We start from the raw sequence: 20,596 nt of genomic DNA, 5'->3' as shown, positions 1-20,596 counted from the left end.
CAAGTTATGCCAACAGTGTCTTCGGTGTTGGAAATCAAAAGAGAAGGGGTCAAGTTGTTATATTTTAACACACAAGTGTGAAATAAGTTGTTTCTTTATTGTTTCAGAAAACATGCCATTCACTATGATTCATAGAAAGATTTTTTTCCATGGTTTAATTTACTAAAACACATTTCTATTGAAATAATCTATCATTTGATTCTATATACTTCTATGCTCAGATTGTTTAAAAGCATTTTTTAACTAAAAGAGCTATGACAGTGTTTATAGTGAGGAAAAGTGAGGGTGGGATACATTATGCATTGTGCCTAAGCATGAAAAGTTACAGACATGGCTAAGTGAGAAGAGAGAAGTAGAAAGTAAAGCCTTAAAGCTAGGGTTGGTAGTCTCGGAAAACCAGCATGAATTTGAATGTAGCTTTTCCTCAGGACTCCGTCTAACCCCTCCCCTCCTCCCTCGGAGCTCCTCCAAAACGACGCACCCCCGCTCACATGCACGAGCGCCGCCGATTCTCGACCATATGATCGTGACTGATTCAAAACCGGTCCTCATCAAAACATTATCATAGTGAAAGTTAAAAACACAAACAAACATGGCTGCTGTTAGTACTTACAACTATCATGCTAGCATTATCCAGTTGTACTGGTGACACGATATCAGGAGAAAAGTTATAATACATATATAGTACTGTAACAGCTCTACTGTTTGTTAAACGTGTTCAGTGTAGATGCTCTTAATTCCTACAGTGCTGACGGTCAGTGAAGGCATCAGGAGAGGTGTAGAGTGTGGGAGTGGGAGAGAGGAGAGAAGTTTTTCATTCATTCAAACATTGATTGTTGCTTTGTTGGTTGTCGTGATCACGGCCGACAGTGACCGGTTATTAAAGCTCGACGTGTTCACGAATCGTCTCGTCATCACTACAGCGTCCGGACGGACGCTACAATAAATATATATTTTCTGTAGGACTTACTGAACGTCATTAATTATTCTGCTTGTTGGTGAGAGCTTTTTAGACTCTGATCCAGACTACAGTCCTGAGCAAAGCACCTCATCAGGTCAGAGGGGACAGGCCCGAGGACGAGCGAGAGGGGCAGTAAATAGAGTCAGGGGAAGTAGAGGCAGGAGACAGGGACTCGGAGGAGTGCACGCCGGGGAAATGTACGTGCAGGAGGAGGGCAGAACGGCTGGATGGGATTTGATTGGTTTAAAATTTGGGGAGCCAAAAAACGGTGATTGGTTGGTGTTTTCCCAGGTTTACTCCGGCTGTAGATAGCAGTTTTTTTCACTCTTTTTTAGGAACACATCATGTAATGATTGCCATCAGGACATAAAGATCATTTTAACCAGTATGACAAAAAGTGTATCTAAATCTCATTACCAACCCCAGCTTTAAACTCATTTGAGAAATAATCAGATATGAGTCACAAATCTGTGATCTTATCAGAACCAAAATTAGCCAAGACTGTGATCCTTCCTTAGTTACTGTTATCTTCCTCCGTTGAAGACCACCTCCTCATACACTCACCATGTGCATCCTTTTCTTGGACTGATATTTTGAGTATAATCTCTCATGTCAAATTTGATCATTTTATCAAATAAAAGTGTGCTTGTGTTGTTAGAGACAGAAATATTATGAAATGTTAAATCAAATATTGTAAAAGTAATGTTGAATAGTCACTTACCTCAAGTACTGATATGTTTCAAAGTTGTAAGACAATAATTAAAAGGAGAAAGACATTACAGAAACAAAAGCATCTTCAAAACATGTTTTATCTCAACGTTGGCACAATCATCATTTTCAACAACAAAAACAAGTTTAAGAGATTTGAGCAAGACTTCCTGCATTAATTACAATGATTTCATTTACAGAAAAGCTAACCACCAGCTACTTCCTCACTCCCCCCTGGTAGTCCTCTTCTTGGCTCTTTCCACAACAAGCTACTCTTATGCTGTCAAACACAGCCATGTAAAGGATTGGATGGATACACATGTTCAGGGTTGCCAGTCCCTTTGACACTTGATACATGTCGTACACCCAGCAGCCTGAGTTGTTGGGGTCCTGGATTTTCAGATACAAGTGATAGTTCTGAAAGATGTGGTAAGGCACAAAGGAAATGGCATACAGCACGAGAACCGATGAGACCAACAGGGCTACCTTGCGTTTCTCCAGTGGTGTTATACTGACATTCTTCCACACCACCCAAATAACCACACAGTAAGAAGTGAAAGTAACTAAGAAGGGAACCAGACATCCAAACACAGCAAGAAAGATTCTGTAAGTGACAAGAGGGCTTTCATCCCCTGGAGTCTTTTCACAGAAAGACACACACAGTGTGTTGTTATTGTGCCTACTAGGGCAAACTGAGGCAAATTTCAACACAGGGCAGGAAATGACTCCTACAATGATCCAGATGATGACACTGACAGCCTTTGCGTGGGCAGGCCTTACATGGGATCGGGTAAAGAAGGGCCACATAAGGGCCACACACCTGTTCACACTTATTGCCATGATGAAGAAGATGCTCACGTACAGGTTGCAGGTGAAAAGAAACCTTTCAATCTTGCACACCGAGTCCCTAAACATCCAGTTTTTCCCAAGCGAGTAGTAGACAATCAGCAGAGGCAGGGTCAGGACGTACAGCAGGTCACTTATCGCTAGGTTGCAAGACAGGACAACTCCAGTGTGCCAGTTCTTTCTCTCTCTGACCACCAGCAGCCAGAGAGCAAACAGGTTTCCTGCCAGGGCGACGATGAACTCAATGCCATACATTGAAGGCAGCAAGGCAATCTGGAACTTCTCACAGTCTGAGAAATTGTTCACCATCTTGCTGAAGAGTGCTGTTCTCCCCCACTTTCAACTGATCAATATCTGTGAATCAATGTATGGTATTAAATTCCATCATTTAAATGAATAACACTTTTGTTTTGACCCAAGTGTAAGTAAAGTACAGAACAGATTTCTAGTGTTTAAGCATGGAAAATTAGGTAAGCCATTTAGTGAGGACAGGATGTCATTTTAATGAATTAAAAAACATACACAGCACAAGCTTTAAGGAAGTGAGATTGATCTATCAAGAAAAAGTAAGTAAGATAAGTCAGTCAGAGAAAATCCAACTTCAGCTTACCCAGAAGCAGACTTGCAGTGCTCTGTACTAAGAAGTGTGAACCCAGAGTTCAGGTCGGTTGTTCATTTCCTGTGTGATGTTGTTAAATTAAATGTGAAACAAAGAGCCTTGCAAATAATGATCGTCTTTGTGATGTCTTTTGTTGAAGACATGAAGGACTTATCTAACGGGAAGTCACTTCCTCTTAACCCCCAGCATACATTTCACCATTTGAAGAACCAATGATGACACTGCCTGCCACCACATGGCAAGTTCTGGCAAAACAGACTGGCAATAAACAAGCCAGGATCTACATCATGGAACTGATTACATTTCTATACCGTTGGTGCTCATATATTTTACATGTATTACATCAGTACAGTGTGTGACTGCATCACACCACAAATATACAAAGTACCGTTAGCAGCTCAGAGCATACTCTACTTCATCTTTACTCACAGGGACCTTGAGCCTGGTTGAGAGTGTGGTGGCTATTAAAATACAAACCTGCATTTCATTTTTGGGGCTGTATTATATTATTTTTACGTTACCAATGTTATATTGTATTTCAGTGGCATACTCCAGCTGTTTGAGGGTCAGGGGCAAAAACAAGAAAGGGGCACCTCCTTTCAAACCCCTAATTTAGGGTGATTTGAAATGTATTGATCCAGCTGTAACGAGAGGGGGAATGAAAATGTATTGATGCAGCTGTAACGAGAGGGGGAATGGAAATGTATTGATGCAGCTGTAACGAGAGGGGTAATGGAAATGTATTAATGCAGCTGTAACAAGAGGGGGGGTCTGGGGGTCCAATTGTGATGGAAACTGAATTATGAAAAAGGAAATCATAATGCTATTGATACATTTCTATATTATTTATATTACATTCAAAATTAACATATCTTAATAAACTACATGGGCATCCAGAGGTCACTTTTGTGCATTCAGTCCGACAAAGAGGAATCCAGTGGGAACTTTTAAACAATTTATTGACTGTAAGGCATTGAGGATTATTTTTCCACGTTAAGTTCAATAGAACTTCATACAGAGGGCACTTTTTAAAAAGTGTGTTATACATTTGAGGGGCACCCAGAGGGCACTTTTTTACATTTTGTACATTTGAGGGGCATCAAGAGGGCACTATTTTTTAACGTTTTGTACATTTTGGGGGCTCCAGAGGGCACTTTTTGTTATTTCATACATTTGGGGGGCATCCAGGGGTCACTAATTTTACCATTTGTACATTTGGGGAGCAACCAAAGGGCATTTTTCTTTACGTTGTATACATTTGAGGAGCATCCAGGGGGCACTTTTATACGTTTAATACATTTGGGGGCATCCAGAGGGCACTTTTTCATGCATTTTCCACTGAAAGGGCACCAGAGAAGGCAATTTGTAATGTTTTATCTAATCCAAGAGAGCACTCTCGCATGATTTCTTTGGAATGTGAGGGCATTGGGTGGTTGGTTTGGGGGGGCAACCAAAGCAGTGTGAGTTTCCTGCTCTGGGAGAAAGTTAGATTCCATTCTACTGAGGGAACAAATTATAATCTTAATATTGTTTATTTACTGCATGTCTCGAGGTGATTAAATGCAAACATTAATAAGGGCTTTATCCGGAATTTCTGATATTGAATGAATAATGAAATACATGATAAAATCCAGTGATTTGGTGTGATCAGTCATCACAAAAGAGACGATCAATGAAGAGATATTGTTTCTTTATACAGTTATTAATATGAATCAAAGTAGGTTACATTTTGTTACATTAAAGTGTATTATTATACTCACTTTTTATTATATATTTCAATATTGATAGGAAACAGAGAGGCTGAATAAGAGCATTGATTTGTTTTATCTATCTTGAACTGCTCTTAGTGAGTCTCAGATTCAGAGTTACGATTATAACATCACCTGGAGTGGTACATACATCTTATTTAGATCAGTCTTAGTTGTACTGTAAATGGTAGGTTATACAGAGGCTGCTGGCTTATTTAATCAGTATAAACTGAAAAAGAAATCAATTTTCGTGTGGGTCGTTGAACATAGATTAGCTTTCACAGCACAATATTACGCAAACTTTTCACTGAAGTTGAAGTGTGTGATCCAGCACTGATTGTCAGCCAGCTCCACTTGCGTACAGATTTCTGCTTGAAGAGATAAACGATTGTCAGATTACTTCGATTACACACTAATCGGTGTATGATGTAGTGAATGGCCAATCCTAGACTGATGTTACTTCAACTCATCACAAGAGGTCATAGTCAGTCGATTACCTCTGGCGAAAGGCATACCTTATGATGCATCCTTTACGCGTGCGTACGAATTAATGGTTGATGCTTGTGCGTCTGAAACTCCGCAAATTATTTGTATTTATTAAATGGGACTGAGCCGTGGAGGTCTGAGATCAGTTCATGTCAGATCTTATGTTGTAAAGAAATGTTTCAGAAATTGACGTGAATTGAACAGTCGTACATGTACGCGATTTTTTCATACTAAAGCAGTTATTGTCCATTCTCTTCATTTGATCTCACCTGCATCATGTTGGAGTCAAATTAAAAGAGAAGATTCATCCAAACATTACAAAACTTTACTTTTTCAGAGCTTATACTACAGGGTTACATATTACTCATTGCTACTTACCCGTGTGCGCATGCAGACTTGGGCGCAGGACCAGATCCATCAGCACGTGACAGTAATGGGTGCGGTAGAATGTGTATTTTGGGGGCTGAGAAACTCAATGAACTAACCCGGAAGTCCGCGACTGTATAAAATAGTGGGTTAGGGTTAGTGGGAGTCAGACCGGACCCGACCAGTCGCGTGCGTTCTTTCAATTATTGGACAAGTGTCTAATGGTTCCTCACCCTGTAGCCAATTCACAGGACACGACTTGTTTCACAAACCTGTTTATAAAACACCTCAAACACTTTTGGTTTTATTTAGAAAAAATGTGCACAAAGAAAAGGATTAAGTACCTCCAGGAACTTCTTTAAGTTCCTGCAATAACCTCCAGAGATTGTCGTGTTCATATGAAAACATGAAAAAAGTTTCAAAAGGATCCTAAATGTTACACAAATCCCTCTAAACTGTCTGCACTGTCAATGTAGTGGTCTCCTGCACTGGTGTTTTTTTAAATGGTTTATTGAACAAGTACATTTTTAATATGATCTCACACGGTCTGAAAATCTGGCACATTCTCTCTCTTCCATCTTTCTGCTGACTTTCAATAATAAACAGCCTCACAAACACCAGTCATTCACTGCTCTGGAGCTCACAGGCCGAGGTCTCACCAGCAGATGGTCCCTGCTGCCCTCTGCTGCTCCAGAATAACACAACATTCAGTTTTTGGGTCCAGAAAGGAGAGCTAGAGCTCAGCCTTTTCCCTTCCTCTGTTTAAAGCCTGTCTTTGCTCCTGCTCCCCCCTTTTTCTTGAAGCCCGGCTTGCCTTTCTGACCTCCTGGTTTGAAAGGTCTGTCGTTATTTTTATTTCCCCTAAATGTTTTTTTCCCTTCAAATTTGTTCTTACCACCAAATTTCCCCCCACCAGCTCTCTTTTCTTCAAAAGTCTTTCCTTTGAACGTCGTTCCTACAGGCTTTGTTTTCCTTCCAAATGCTTTCCCTCCATCCCTGGACTTCTTCCATCCTTTTTCTGAATTGTCTCTGTGAGCTCTTGGACTGAACTTCTTCAGTGATCTGGCATCTCCGTCTTTTCTTCCATCACCTGGGGACTGCCTCCTCTTTTTGGCAGGTCCATGATTCTTATCTGAGCTCTGCCTCTTCTTGGCACTAGGGAACATGTCTGCACAGAAAAAACAAAGCAAACAAACAGTCAATAACTATTTAAAAGTGGAGTTAGGAGCATGTTGGCTTGTTCTGAAGCACACACTACATTCACCTTCATCTGGCTCCTCTCCTACAGCCTGTCGGTAGTACTCCACCTCGTCGTCTGACTCAACAGCAGCGGGCCGATCATCCTGCCTCCCGGGATCCTCAACCTCGCTGTCCTCTTCTTCAGCCTCCACATGTTTCCTCTTTATGCCTGCTAAGCTCTTTTTCCTGTTAAAAGTGGAGCAAAAATGCTGTTACACTTCAAGTCATTTTACTAAAGCAGATAATTGTATCATCTAAAGATCAAATTACTTGTTCTCTTCGTTTTTCTCTTTCTTCTGAGCAACATTCTGCTCCTGCTTCTTCTTGCGTTCCTGTTTCTCTTTCAGCTGAGCCTCCTTCCGGTTCAGGATCTCCTGTATCTCTTCCTCCGTCTTTGAGACTGGCAAACAGACAAAAAACACCTTCCATTAAAGACCATTTGCACCAGACCTACAGTCAATTACTACTTCTTAAGATGCATCAGTAAGCGTTTACTTTTAAAGAGGAATCATAGATTTCATACAGACTTTCTTCATCATGTACATCAGGCTGAATGAATAAGATAAATTAAGACTGATGTGACTCACTGATGGCGTGATAGAGGACAGTCCCCTCTCCCATGCCTTCTTCTATTTTCATCAGCTGCAGAGTCATGCGAGGACCAATCTGAGATAAAGCACAGTGCAGCAGTTAAATGTCATTCCTGCTTAGTTACAGCACTGTTTTAAGCAACACTACCTCGTCACACTCACTTCAGTCAGACGGACTGCACTCTGCTGGGACGCCATGTTACCTCGGCCAGAGTAAACCTGAGGGAGCTCTGTTATGTTGTGCTCCCCGTCCTGTTCTGCTTCACTCTCTGAAAGGTTTGCCCCTCTGAAAATTGAACAAAGAAAATAATTCCCACAATGCCCACACAATGTGAGTCAGTTTGAAATTGTACCTTTACTAGACCCTTACTTCATCAGCAGCTCACTGATGTCCTCCAGCTTGCACATGTTGGGGAACTTCTCCTGCATGAGCTTCTTGACCCCACGGCTCATGCCCACAGGGACGACCTTGAGGCTGCTTCAGGATAGAGAGACAATGAAAGGAGTCAGTGTTACATTTTATCAAAGAGTGGCAGATATCAAGTCATCGTGTGGAGGCTCATCAGTGCGTTTACTTTGAACAACATCACTGAACAGTCAAATCACAATCTGTCATCATCTGAGCCCAGGCACACATCTGTGTTGCACTTATTTCTTACATCGTCTTTATACTGAGCATTAACATTTCAGAACTATAGCATCTGACATATCAGATTTTTTTACTTACTAATGTCGAAATTCAATCTCCTGGGACTCTGGGTTGTAATTCACCAGCACACACCTCTTGATGTTGTTGAGGCTCACCTGGACAAAAAGAAAACAGACAGTCATCTTCAGCTGAATTTGGAATTACACTATAAAATACATGATACATCAAGGATTTAAACAGAATCAGAAAGCGTTTACTTTTTAGAACTCTTCAAGGGAAATCTCAGAAGACTATACTTTCATCATGCCAACAGAGAGGCTTTAAATCCTCATCAAACCAACATTAAGACAATGTTTGGGAGGGGAAGAAAAGCTTACCCTGTGCACATTAATGGAGGGAAACATGTTTTGGAACATGGTAGCCATCAGTTTGACCTGCATGCCATCGGATCCAAAGTTGTTGAGGATGAGTAATGGATGATGGGTGAACTGCTGATCATGCATCCTGTGCTTCTTCAGAGATGAAACCACGTCTTTAATGAGAGAGTACTGGAGAGAAAAAAGAGACACTCCTCTCAACAGTTGAAAGATTTTTGGGTGCAAAATGACATTGGCAGTGTGGGAACATCAGTGCGTTTACTTTGAAAGCATCACATACAATCAAATCAGAAACTGTCATCACCTGGACAGAGAAATCAAATAGTCTGGTGCTTCAGTTCTTTTATTTACCTTCAGCACTCTGAAATGAAGCGTGGGACCTTTGGGGAGTCGGGCAAGTCTCTGAAAGTAAAAGAAACATGTTTTATGTTGGATGATGATACATAGGAAAAATATCAGAAATGCTTAACAGCTGTTTGCTGATGTTGTGATCTCAACCTACCATGTTTATACTGCTTGGAGTCTTGCTGAAGATCATAAAGTGCGTCACTCCCAGTGGTCCTGCGATAGCCACAAAGTCTTTCAGCACGTTCTTTTTCTTAATCTGTAAGAATATATTCAGCACAAATATACATAATAAGTGGGAAACTGCATAATAGAGGTAAATGCTTCTTAATAATAATAATTTCACATAAAGTATAATGCTAAACACCCAATCTAAAGTTTCGTTTTACCACTTTAAACATTCAAGTAATTTTAAACACCACATTGTAACGGCCGTGGGGGCCTGTGGGAGTATTCTGTCTGTCATGTTTAGGAGCTTTCAGTTTAAGCGCTTCTGATTGGTTACATGGTTTATGCTACAGAGTGCTGGGGAGCACGGGCTGCTGGGAAAGTGTTTGTTGTGTTGCACCATGACCCAGGCTGTTTCCGAAATCGCCTACTATACTAGCAGTACATACTGATTTGTACAAAATTCAGTATGTAGTATGTGAACAAGAGCAAAATCTGCAGTAAGCCAAAACTCCCCGGATGTCTACTGATTCGGGAAAATATGTCAGCATGCATCGGACCATTCTGCCTCGCGTACTGTTTCCCACAATGCACAGCGCTTGTTCTGCTTTTTCTTTTTCCTTATTTTTTGACGGGGGGAAATCCGTTTTTGGGTGCTGTGAAAGTTATCAAATTACATATAAACTACGTCCTAACTTTTTAAATCATAAATGGATGCTAAATAAGCAGTTTATTTATCGGCTTCGCCGTTGTTTACTTCCGCTTTCCGAAACCGGAAATCCAGCGATGTCTGGCCCAGCATGCTGCATGACAGATCGAACAGAACAGTCATACTACATACTAAATTCAAACGCAGTATGTAGTAGGCAATACCTACTGCCTACTACATTAGTAAGTAGTATGTAGCAGGCCATTTCGGAAACAGCCCCAGAGTGTGAGTGTTTCTATGCTTCCCATTGATTTCTGTCTGTTGAGTTTGAGTTAACAAACAGCACCACCCGGAGGCGAGCGGTATACGGGCCACAGGTGTGATTTAAATCTGCAATTACTGTCTCTTGCTTTGGCAAAGGGTGCACATTCAGAACTTAATTAGTGTTTGTTTAATAACTTCTGATCAAGATTTTGGGATGAAACACTGACCTTCAGAGACTCTGCAGTGTATGGCATCATGATTCTCCGCACGTCCTGGATGAGTTGGCCCACGTTTTTTCCAATCTGACCCCGATGGAACACGAAGGAGTGGGGAATAACCCCGTACGTCTCCTCGGCCACATGGTTGGCTTGTGCTCGGGATTTTTTCTGGTTCTTGGTCTGGAAGCAAAGTCATACACATTAAATCACCAGCAAATACAATTTGTACTAATATTTCATTATATCATTATTTTGCTTGATAGCTTAAAGTTAACACGACTACATGAACATATACAACACAACACAAAACAAGCTTTAATTTCGATACAACAAATTCACTGTTAAATCTAAAATGTCGAGTTTAATATGAGTAACATTTTTAAACATAAACGATGAGTCAGTCTGTTGTAAAGTTTCAAGTTCTAACTCCATGAAGTAGAGGCTAATGTGCTAGCACAGGCCAGCACTTACCTTTGATTTCCCCATTTTTCAGCGAAACGAAGGACTGGAGAGTTTTATCAACACAGCCACCCCTCTCACACTTTACTCCTGCTATCGACAAAAACACTTCTCATTTTGACAGACCTTTTTAACCGAGAACACTCTGAAAAGCTAAACTGCGACAGTAACACGACGGTATCCACATGTGTTCCACACTAGACCGCCGTGTGTCACACGCTAATATGTCCGGGTTGCACACTTTGGCAAATAGCTCCTCTTGATATGATTGGCGGTTCAAAACCAGCTTAAAGGTGTAATATCGCCACCTACCTGTCTGGAGTGTGGAACTGTAGATTGGCAGATAATTAAAGTTTTTTTCGACTGAATAAATAAAATCAAAGGTGTTACACACCTTTTCAACAATTATCAAAATCGTATACTCAAGGAGCAAAACATCGTCCCAGATCTGCACCACTATAAGCACAATGTCAGCCTCACACCTTTTGCTAAACAATACACACAGTGATTTACAAAACACGAAACACACTTGTATACATTGGACACAGAAGTATATCATGATGTCACTTCCTTCAATTACAAAGCACTCACTGTCCACACCTATGAGCCAATTGGTTAAACACAGCCATTGGTTGCGCAAACACTTGCTTAATTGTAGACACACCTATCAGGTTTAAGCACTATAAAAGTTCAGCAGGTGAGTTCACCTGTCTTCAACTGGATCCAGTATTTTATGTTTGTCTGACATTTGCTGAGTTTACAGTGTTATGCACACTACTGTAGTAGCATGAAACCTGGGACATGTTGTGATTCTCCATGTTGACTGATTTGGGTATATAGAGAGAATACATGATATTTTCATCAGTCTGCAGCATTGCTCTTGTGTAGTTTGGTGAATTTATTGTATATTTGCACTTTCTCTGTGTACTTATAATACTCTTTTCACTGAGAAGTAGAATTGCTAAAAGTGATTTAGATTAGCAGCAGCAGTGTGTGACTGGTTCAAACAGCCTAAGTCATATGAAATGTGTGTGTTTCATATGGTAACAAAACATGGTTTTGATAAATTAGTGTAAAGTTTTTACAAGTGTTTCATTTTGCAAAGGATCTGAGGTGTTCTGCTACTTGTGTGTGTGGTTGTGTGAATTGTGTGCAGTGTTTTGACAAAATGGGCCCTGTTTTCAAAATCGTGTTTAAGCAATCGAAATAAACTGTGAAACTGTCTCATTTAAAATACAAATTAAACAATTTCTACAAAATAAAATAAAATAAAGAACAGTATGTTGGGGGAAAAAAGATAATATTGAAGTCCAGAATTTAAAAAAGAAAAAAGAAAACGGAGTGTTACTGAAGTTCACTAAACTTAAAACTAGCTTTCAAATAACCCTGCATGCTTCAAGAATTTTACCAAATGCTTATGAACTCCCTTATAACTGTCCCCAAGTAGATTATTAAAAGTGTAATCCATCTTAGCTCTCTTAACACTGAAGTAAACTCTCTCCTTTCCTCCACATAACTTGGCAAATAGTTCCTAGAAAAGATGATCTTGTGTTTATAGACTACCTAAACGTGCTTATGATAGCTTATTGGTAAATGCACCATGAGCTTCTAAACGTTAACTATCTTTTGAAGATGTGGTAAGAGTTTAAAATTAGGTTGATATTTCTACTTAGAATGCATCGTGAATTTCAATGTATTTTTCTGACAAAGATGCCCCTCTTTCAATATACATTGAGAAGCATTGAGGAATACGCCTCATTATTGAGGTGGAAATCATCGGTCCCACCCTCCACTCTCTATGGATTAAGGAAGTATTTAACAGCCTGAAGCTTGAAAAAATCAGATATACAGTGAGGGGCTCTTTCAAAAGATGTGGGAGCACTTCTTGGCTTATTGGCTCAAAATTATCTTTCCAGTTATTCCTGAAGGAAGTCTTACCTTGTGCTACTCATTCCTTAGCCCAGCCCATGTATTTCTTACTTCCTGTTTTATTTCTACCACTTTGATTGTAGGAAGATGAGATGACCTACTCACTGTAATAGATGAGAAGTTAACAAACAGATTCACCTCCCCTTTATTTATTTTGTTTTATTTTATTATTACCACCTTTTCTATTTTCATTTTCTATTATTGTTAATATCATCATTTTTCCCTACCTGTTTTGAATCTATTTCCTCATGTAATATACTTTCACAATTGTTTTTTATTTTCCATGGATATGTATGTGGGTACACATATATTTGTGCGTATTTACGTGTAATAATTTATTTGTTTGCTTTTTGTATTGTTATTATTATGTTTATTATGGTGAATATTACTGTCATAATTATTGTAATGATAACACTAACATTAATAATCATTATTATTGTTAATTTTTTATTATTATTATTATTTAAGGGTTATTTCCTTTTATTGTTATTGGTATATGACACTGTTAGGTACAAGTATTCAACACAAATGTCAAATTATGTCAAAAAGTTCTAATAAACAAAGTTCATTAAAAAAAGAAAAATTGAGGAGGTAAATAATAGGCTGTTTGAGTCGAACTTCCATGATGGCACAGTTCAGCAAGAATAAAAGTACATGCGCACAACACCTCCTCTGTGGAAATTATGTTGTTACAGTGTTGTTGCAGTTTTCCATGATACCGCTAGAGGGTAGCAAACACACATGGTTTTAATTCTGTCTATATTTTCAACAATGGCAGATTTAATAAGTATACAAAACTTTAGCACCAACAGGTAAGATAATTAAACTTTTTCAAATAATGTTGATGGTTGAAGGAATGTTGACATCTATCATTAAAATACGAAAACTAACGTGATGCCGAACAGTGTCACAGCTCAAACTTTTTAGCTTGCAATTCTAAAGCTAATTCACTATAAATTAGCTTAAATTTTTTGACAAAATCTGAAAACAGTGTTCTTTTTGGAGTCTGTTTTGTTAATTGTTTTTGAACGATTTAGTTTACATGTACAAGACTTTTTTTTCTTTAGAAAAACAGAATAAAAGACCAAAAAAGCAAAATAAAGTACTACGTAATTTTTAGTAGGCCTGTTCAAAATTGATCCAAATGAAAATAAGTTATTAAGTGCAATAAACATACAGAACGTATGGAGTAGATACTAGCTGTAACTAGTTTTTGTCTTTCTGCCAGTGGTGTGCTCAGCTGCTTGAGGAGCAGGGGCAAAAAAAGTTAAAAAGGAACCTTTTAAACCCCCCATACTCACAGTTCAGGGTTCAAACATAATTCAAACATAATTCAAACATAGTTAGGCAGTAGAATTCATATCCCTGCATGAAGTTCGAGTAAGTTTGATCAGTTATTTTCAGAAGTTAATTTTAAAACTGAGTAGGTCATTATAAATCAAACAGTAAATTCAACTGATTTAACACTTAAACTAAAGTCAAAAACTGTGCGTGATAACCAAACATGTAAAATAAGGATAAGTTAACAATAGGACAATTAATCACAGTTTATTTTCTAAATTAACGTCAAGACATCCCCCCCTTTTTTCTTTTTTTTTTTTTTTTTACCTTTAATCCACTGAGGAGCATTTCAGGGGTGCACTATGTTTAAATCAACCCTAAACTTTGAGTATCAGGGGTTTGAAGAGGAGATGCACTTACTTTTTTTGCCCCTGCTTCTCAAGCAGCCTGAGCACACCACTGATCCAAAAGTTAGGTATAGTGTAACTATGTTGAGAGAGAAAGCATTGCCTTTTTAAAATATTTTTGTTCTTATTTGTAATGCTATGTCCAGACTATGGTGACTAACTGAGATTATTTGTGCAGCCGTTACTTCTAGGCAATCCTACATTGTAACATTGAACACATTTTTTTATCCTTCACTAAATACCTCAGCCATAAGCAGGGGAATTAGAAAATATAATGTAACCTGGGTTTCTTATACAAGAGGAACTGAATTCACACGCTCAAGAAGCTGCAAGCAACACAATGCTAGAAACAACAACGAACACCCACATTTTAGGTGTGGTGCTATTTGAAAAGCTGCACTTCCACCCGCTTATTGAGAGATCCTCCACTACTCAGTGAGATAATACAGAGGCACATTATTAAAGGCCCCTATTGACGGTACTGTTTCATGAAGTCTGCTATTCAGATTTATAATCTGGATTTTAAGTACAGTGTCCAAGTGCACTCTGTGCACAAGCTGGAGCACTGAATCATTGCCTTTATCAATGTCACAGGTTTGAAACAATAAACACAACAGGATATTGACTTTTAATTAAATATTTTTTTACAAAACTAAGCACAACTTAATGCAGAATGTGTTGGAATACAAGATATCTTAGCGGACTTGACCATTTGTGATCATGTTCTAAGTTTCAAAAGTGCAAAGAGGAGGAAACTGTGTTTTCTTCTGTCTGCTTGCTAAATCTGTCCCCACCCTAAAAATGATGAACGATAAAACAAACCACAGGCCATTCAAACATTTGAATGAAAGAACTTCACTTGTAACTGTTAATTACAGAGTTTCTACCTTTATTAAAGTAAAAATCACTAAAACTTACTTATGAAATTACCTTTAATCAAACCTTCAGCTGATTAAGCCATGACGTACAATCCCTTTAGATCTAAGGCTGATTGAACTTGTATTTTGCAATGTGCTTGTGTTTCAGGAAACCATCTGCCTATCTGTTGCACATGTTGGTCAAGTGTTAGTGTTAGTCAAGAATGTGCCAACTGCACACAGGAAAAGAAAAGCCATAAAGTCACAGTTTTCTCAATCTTTAGTTGAACAACAGCGACTATTGAAAAAAGTGAAAACTTTCTGCTGTGCTTTTGTAAGCATAAAACAAAACATGAAGAGTTTAAAATTGAGAATCTGATGCTTCAGTGATCATATAAGTCAGGGCATACCAAACTTTTCAGCCAGTGACCCACTAAATATAGGCAAAGACTTGAGTCTCTCACTGTTCCTTGAAGTGCATGTTACTTCATACTTCAAAGTTAGTTTACCTATATACGCATCTGGCTGTGTTTCCTTCGCTGCTGTGAATTAACCTGCTGTTATTGATACTGTCATTAATTCACTTTTAGCTAACTCTTGTCCTAACTTTAGGAGTGATCTGGCAACAAAGAAAGGCAGAAAACTAATGAAATGTACTTTTTTGCAGGGTTTTATTTCAAATGTAACTACTATTTTTGGCTATATTTTTACAATAATGTGTAAAATAACCAAATTTAGATTACTTAAAAAAAATAAAATCTGGAATATGTCTCACGAACCTACATTGGTGTCTCGCACCCCCCCAGGGGGTCCCTGACCCACACTTTGGGAACCCCTGATATAATTACAAGAAAAACTGTCAATTTCAGTCTTACAAACATATGCACTTAATTGCCACAGTTCAGTTTCTGTCAGGATGCAGTCTGTGGTAGAGGAACAACAGGTTGCTGGTAGAAGGAGGAGACATCCTGGCATTCCTGCACTGAGCAGCCACCTCAAAATGTACTGGGAGGCGGTGCATTGGGACAGTTTGTAATTAGGCGTCTTCTTCTTAGATCCTGAGACAGACCCACGGGAGAGGAGGCACTCAAGTAGCTCTTGAAACTGTGGTGTCATTCTATTTTTCTTTTGGGGGATTCATTCGTGAGCTGAATTTCTTCCTTACGGATCTCCAGGGACCACTTTGATTAAGAAGAGGCAGCCACTTCTGACTCTTTGGGATCATTGAACATGTGATTTTTAAAATGAGTTTGTCGTTTATTTGACATCATTAAATCCAGTGAGTTACAGCAGAACAAAGACTCCCCACCTGCTGTTGAAGTAAGTTCTAATCTTTGAATGATATTCATGTATAACTGCACGACGATACTTTCTTGCTCTGGTTGTGGCATTTTAAGGTCTTTAAATGTACTTTGATCTGTGCCAGGGATGTGTTTCAACGAGGAAGTGTGAGAGGAGATATTTGTAACCCATATCAATATTGACCTATTTGGCTTCATGTGTTTATGGTGTTGACCATGGTTGTTGTGGCTGGATTGGAAGTCTCCTCTTCTATTGACTGTGAGGCAGTTGTGTGTTGATTCTGGCTGAGTGATGTTGACTGTTGTCCCATCAGTGTTGACCTGCTAATAAATTCCAGCCAGGGGGAAAAGCGTGTACTTTTACTTTGAAGGAAACATCTGCTGACCCACAATGCACAGTTGATATGTTTTTGTTAAACCTGTTCATGGTACAATGTCATGGTTTTCTAATAGAATCCTCTCCTCTGCTACCACGGGGTCATCAGAAGTCAAACACATCCATGGAGAAGACACTGACAGTGGGCTTGACTCTTTTCTTAACACTCTGTCTGATCATACCAGAAGCTGGAGGACGGAAAGAAGCCGCTTATGGCGAGGACTCTCAGAAACGTTCATCAAGATCTTCGGATTCAAAAGGAGGCCGCTGCTCCTACACCTTCATTGTCCCGCAACAAAAACTGACAGGCGCTCTGTGTTTAAACACACAGTCTTCTAACACCAACAACTCGGAGGTGGCAGCACTGCGGGTGGAGCTCAAACAGCAGCAGGAGCAGATGGAGAAGCTCAGGGGCCAGCTGGAGCAGGAGGGGTCTCTTGCAATGGAAGTTAGGGCCCTGCGCAAAGAGAGTAGCAACATGAATGCACGCATTGCACAGCTCTACGCCCAGCTGCTGCATGAAGTCATGCAGAAGAAAGATCAGGCTCTGGAGCAGCGGAGGGTGGAGAACCTCCTGTTAAATGCTACAACACAGGCAAGTAGAGCATTACTGATGTTAGAGTCAAGTCACAGTAAAGTTGAGAGTATTGAAATCACTATCAAACTCATGTGTATGTCTGATGCTGCAACATGTCAGGCCTTGCAGGTGTCCAGTAACTTCAGGGAGCTGGAGAAGAAATATGGAGCCCTCACCTCCATGCTGAGCTCCCAGAACCAGTTTATCTCACGTCTGGAGAAGCAGTGCCAGTGCAAGGACTCCACCCAGCCCACACTGGTAGGGAGCAAACTGCATGTTGCATTGTAATACTGAGTTTTCATACAACACCTGATAATGCCGTGTTATTTTTGTATTTGTCTGGACAGGTGACGACTGAACCACCACAGAGCCAGTCTAATGTGCATCCAAATTACAGCTCTGACGCCAGCGAAATGACCAATGATGTTCAAAGGGACCAAAGTGCTCCACCGCCACAGAAGGAAAAAACTGCACATTTCCTCTCCAGCACTACAGTTAGCACTCCTACGGATCTTCCTTTTATTAGCTTCCCTGTCACCAAGACTCCAGGTACAACACTGCAGCAGCAGAAGTACTTGATGAGACTTGAATCCGTGTGCCTATGGTATAAACGCATCCATCTTCTGTTAGAGTTATTTAGCTGCTCAGATAAGCAGAAGCTGAAGGTGTCAGTGACCCACTGGTTGGAGCTCTATCACTCTGGGAACTCCTAAACAATGTCAGAAACAGCTCACAGTTCTTATCAGAATGTAGAGGCGAGGCTTTAAATGGCCCTGCTGCTGTAAACTTGCACAACTACAATGTACAAATTATAAAGCAGAACATTTAAGCTTTCCCTCTGACAAGTCAGCAAAACACACGTGTCCCTTCCTGAAAACGTCTGATGACAGAGCATGCATTGCCACATCTTGGTGGTGTGAATATGACTGAGAATTGATGAGAAATGCTTATCAGGGAATCATTATGTATTTGTGTGGGAGACTTTTCTCAGTGTATGCACTCACTCTGTGCAGACCCCTTTGTTCATCTCATCTCTGTGGAATGAGACATCAAACGTATGTTAGGGGAGGATTCTTCAGCTCTGAGAAGATAAACTGGAGTTGTGTTTGTGATGGCCCTGACAGTTAAACAAACAGAACTCCAAACTCTAAACTAGATCTTTAGAAGCCAGAAAATCAATCTTAAAACCTTGCTATGGAAGAAATCACATTTTCAAATTGATAAGATCCAGGGTTCCGACAGATCCGTATAAAGTCTTAAAAAAGGAAAGGTCATAAAATGTGTCTTCCTTTTCTCAGGGCCATGGAGGGACTGTCAGCATGTTCTGGAATCAGGTGAGACCTCCAGCGGGATTTACCTGCTGCGCCCTCAGAGTGCCAACCGCCTCCTGCAGGCCTGGTGTGAGCAGAGTCAGGCTCAGGGGGGCTGGACAGTCATCCAGCGGAGACAGGATGGGTCAGTCAACTTCTTCAGGACTTGGGAGCAGTATAAGGTGATTCCAATCAACAGCCTGTATTATTGTATTAGAGAGTCTACATCCATGCAAAGGGTGGCTAATGTCAGAATTAAGAAATTGTTGATGTTTATTGGGTATTATGTTTACAAGTTTTACAAGATTGTAGACTGAATTTCTATGAATGAATAAAATAGCTGCTGAAACATTTGACATAAAGCCAGAGTAACACTCAGAGGAAAGTTGGTCATATTTAACCTCTGGGTGGAATGCGTGACCACAATCAATCAATCTTTATTTGTATAGTGTGAGATAGGATCCCAGTTTGTCAGTGTGCCAGTTCCCCCCAGCAGTCTAAGCTTTGCATAAATGACCTGTTGCACTGTAGGTCAAGTCAGTGGATCAGAGTGACAGACCTACAGTGACGATCAATTAGCTATTTGTGGCGAAACATTGAGAAATGTATGGAAATGAAAGCCTTAACTGAGCACTCATCCTCAGATTAAACTGGTGTCTTTGTGTATTGCAGCAAGGCTTTGGAAACTTGGATGGGGAGTACTGGCTCGGCCTGGAACATCTCTATTGGATAACCAAACAGGCCACGTATAAGCTACGGGTAGCTCTGGAGGACTGGCAAGGCCGGCAGGTGTTTGCTGAATATGACAGCTTCCATCTGGAACCAGAGAGTGACTGGTACCGACTGCGATTAGGACAATACCAAGGCACCGCAGGGGATTCCCTCTCATGGCATAACAACAAAGCCTTCACTACTCTGGATCGAGACAAAGACAGCTATTCAGGTCTGCTACACTAACTGGTTCAGTATGTAAGTTTACTGTTTGTATTCAGACTCTTTTGACCAGCGCATCCTCTGTTATGTTTCAGGTAACTGTGCTCATTACCAAAAGGGAGGCTGGTGGTACCACATGTGTGCACACTCCAATCTGAATGGCGTGTGGTATCGGGGTGGGCACTACCGAAGCCGTTATCAGGATGGGGTCTACTGGGCAGAGTTCCATGGAGGGTCCTACTCTCTGAAACGGGTTTCCTTGATGATCAAGCCCACATAACATGTTTTTTATTATTATAGAAGTGTATGAAAAAGAATGTTTACTGAAGGTGACATATTAAGAGACTCAGTGTAAGCCCTGTATAGTAGGCTAACTCAGTTACTGTTTTAAAGCTGGGGTTGGTAATCAGATTTAGATACACTTTTTGTTATACTGGTTAAAATGATCTTTATGTCCTGATGGCAATCAATACATAATGTGTTCTTAAAAAAGAGCGAAGAAAAGCTGCTATCTACAGCCAGAGTAAACCTGGGAAAACACCAACCAATCTACGTTTTTTGGGGGCCAAAATTTTAAACCATTCAAATCCCGTCCTGCCGTTCTGCCCGCCTCCTGCGCGTACATTTCCCCCGGCGAGTCCTCGTCCCCTGTCTCTGCTTCCCCTGACTCTATTAACTGCCCCTCTCGTTCGACCTCGGGCCTGTCCCCTCTGACCCGATGAAGTGCTTTGCTCAGGACTGTAGTCCGGATCAGAGTCTTAAAAGCTCTCACCACAGGGGCTCTGACAAGCAGAAGAATGAATGACATTCAGTAAGTCCTACAGAAAATGTAGATGTTGTAGCGTCCGTCCGGACGCTGTAGGGATGAAGAGCCGATTCGTGAACACGTTGAGTTTTAATAACCGGTCACTGTCGGCCGTGATCACGCCAACC

The 20,596-nt window shown here is 40.3% G+C and overlaps 2 protein-coding genes across 2 annotated transcripts; one reads left to right on the top strand and one right to left on the bottom strand.

The window, feature by feature from the left end:
- Positions 1–1,752: 1,752 nt before the first annotated feature.
- ppan (peter pan homolog) lies at positions 1,753–10,935 on the bottom strand. The gene is made up of 14 exons (XM_034711453.1): positions 10,705–10,935; positions 10,243–10,413; positions 9,092–9,193; positions 8,941–8,991; positions 8,590–8,760; positions 8,291–8,367; positions 7,934–8,041; positions 7,726–7,849; positions 7,561–7,639; positions 7,244–7,373; positions 6,999–7,159; positions 6,480–6,902; positions 6,394–6,419; positions 1,753–2,851 (listed from the first exon to the last, which is right to left on the bottom strand). The coding sequence occupies exons 1-14, from the start codon at positions 10,717–10,719 to the stop codon at positions 1,886–1,888; spliced, it is 2,604 nt and encodes an 867-aa protein (XP_034567344.1). The 5' UTR covers positions 10,720–10,935; the 3' UTR covers positions 1,753–1,885.
- Positions 10,936–16,874: 5,939 nt separating this feature from the next.
- On the top strand, positions 16,875–20,092 carry angptl6 (angiopoietin-like 6). Its single transcript, XM_034711829.1, has 6 exons — positions 16,875–17,438; positions 17,541–17,678; positions 17,768–17,969; positions 18,719–18,912; positions 19,403–19,673; positions 19,759–20,092. The coding sequence occupies exons 1-6, from the start codon at positions 16,893–16,895 to the stop codon at positions 19,941–19,943; spliced, it is 1,536 nt and encodes a 511-aa protein (XP_034567720.1). The 5' UTR covers positions 16,875–16,892; the 3' UTR covers positions 19,944–20,092.
- The last annotated feature ends 504 nt before the right edge of the window (positions 20,093–20,596 follow it).

This window comes from Notolabrus celidotus, chromosome 20 (assembly GCF_009762535.1).
Source record: "Notolabrus celidotus isolate fNotCel1 chromosome 20, fNotCel1.pri, whole genome shotgun sequence".
NCBI classification, from domain to species: Eukaryota; Metazoa; Chordata; class Actinopteri; order Labriformes; family Labridae; genus Notolabrus; species Notolabrus celidotus.
Note: the sequence above shows the minus strand (reverse complement) of the source record. Positions and strands in the feature narration are given on the sequence as shown.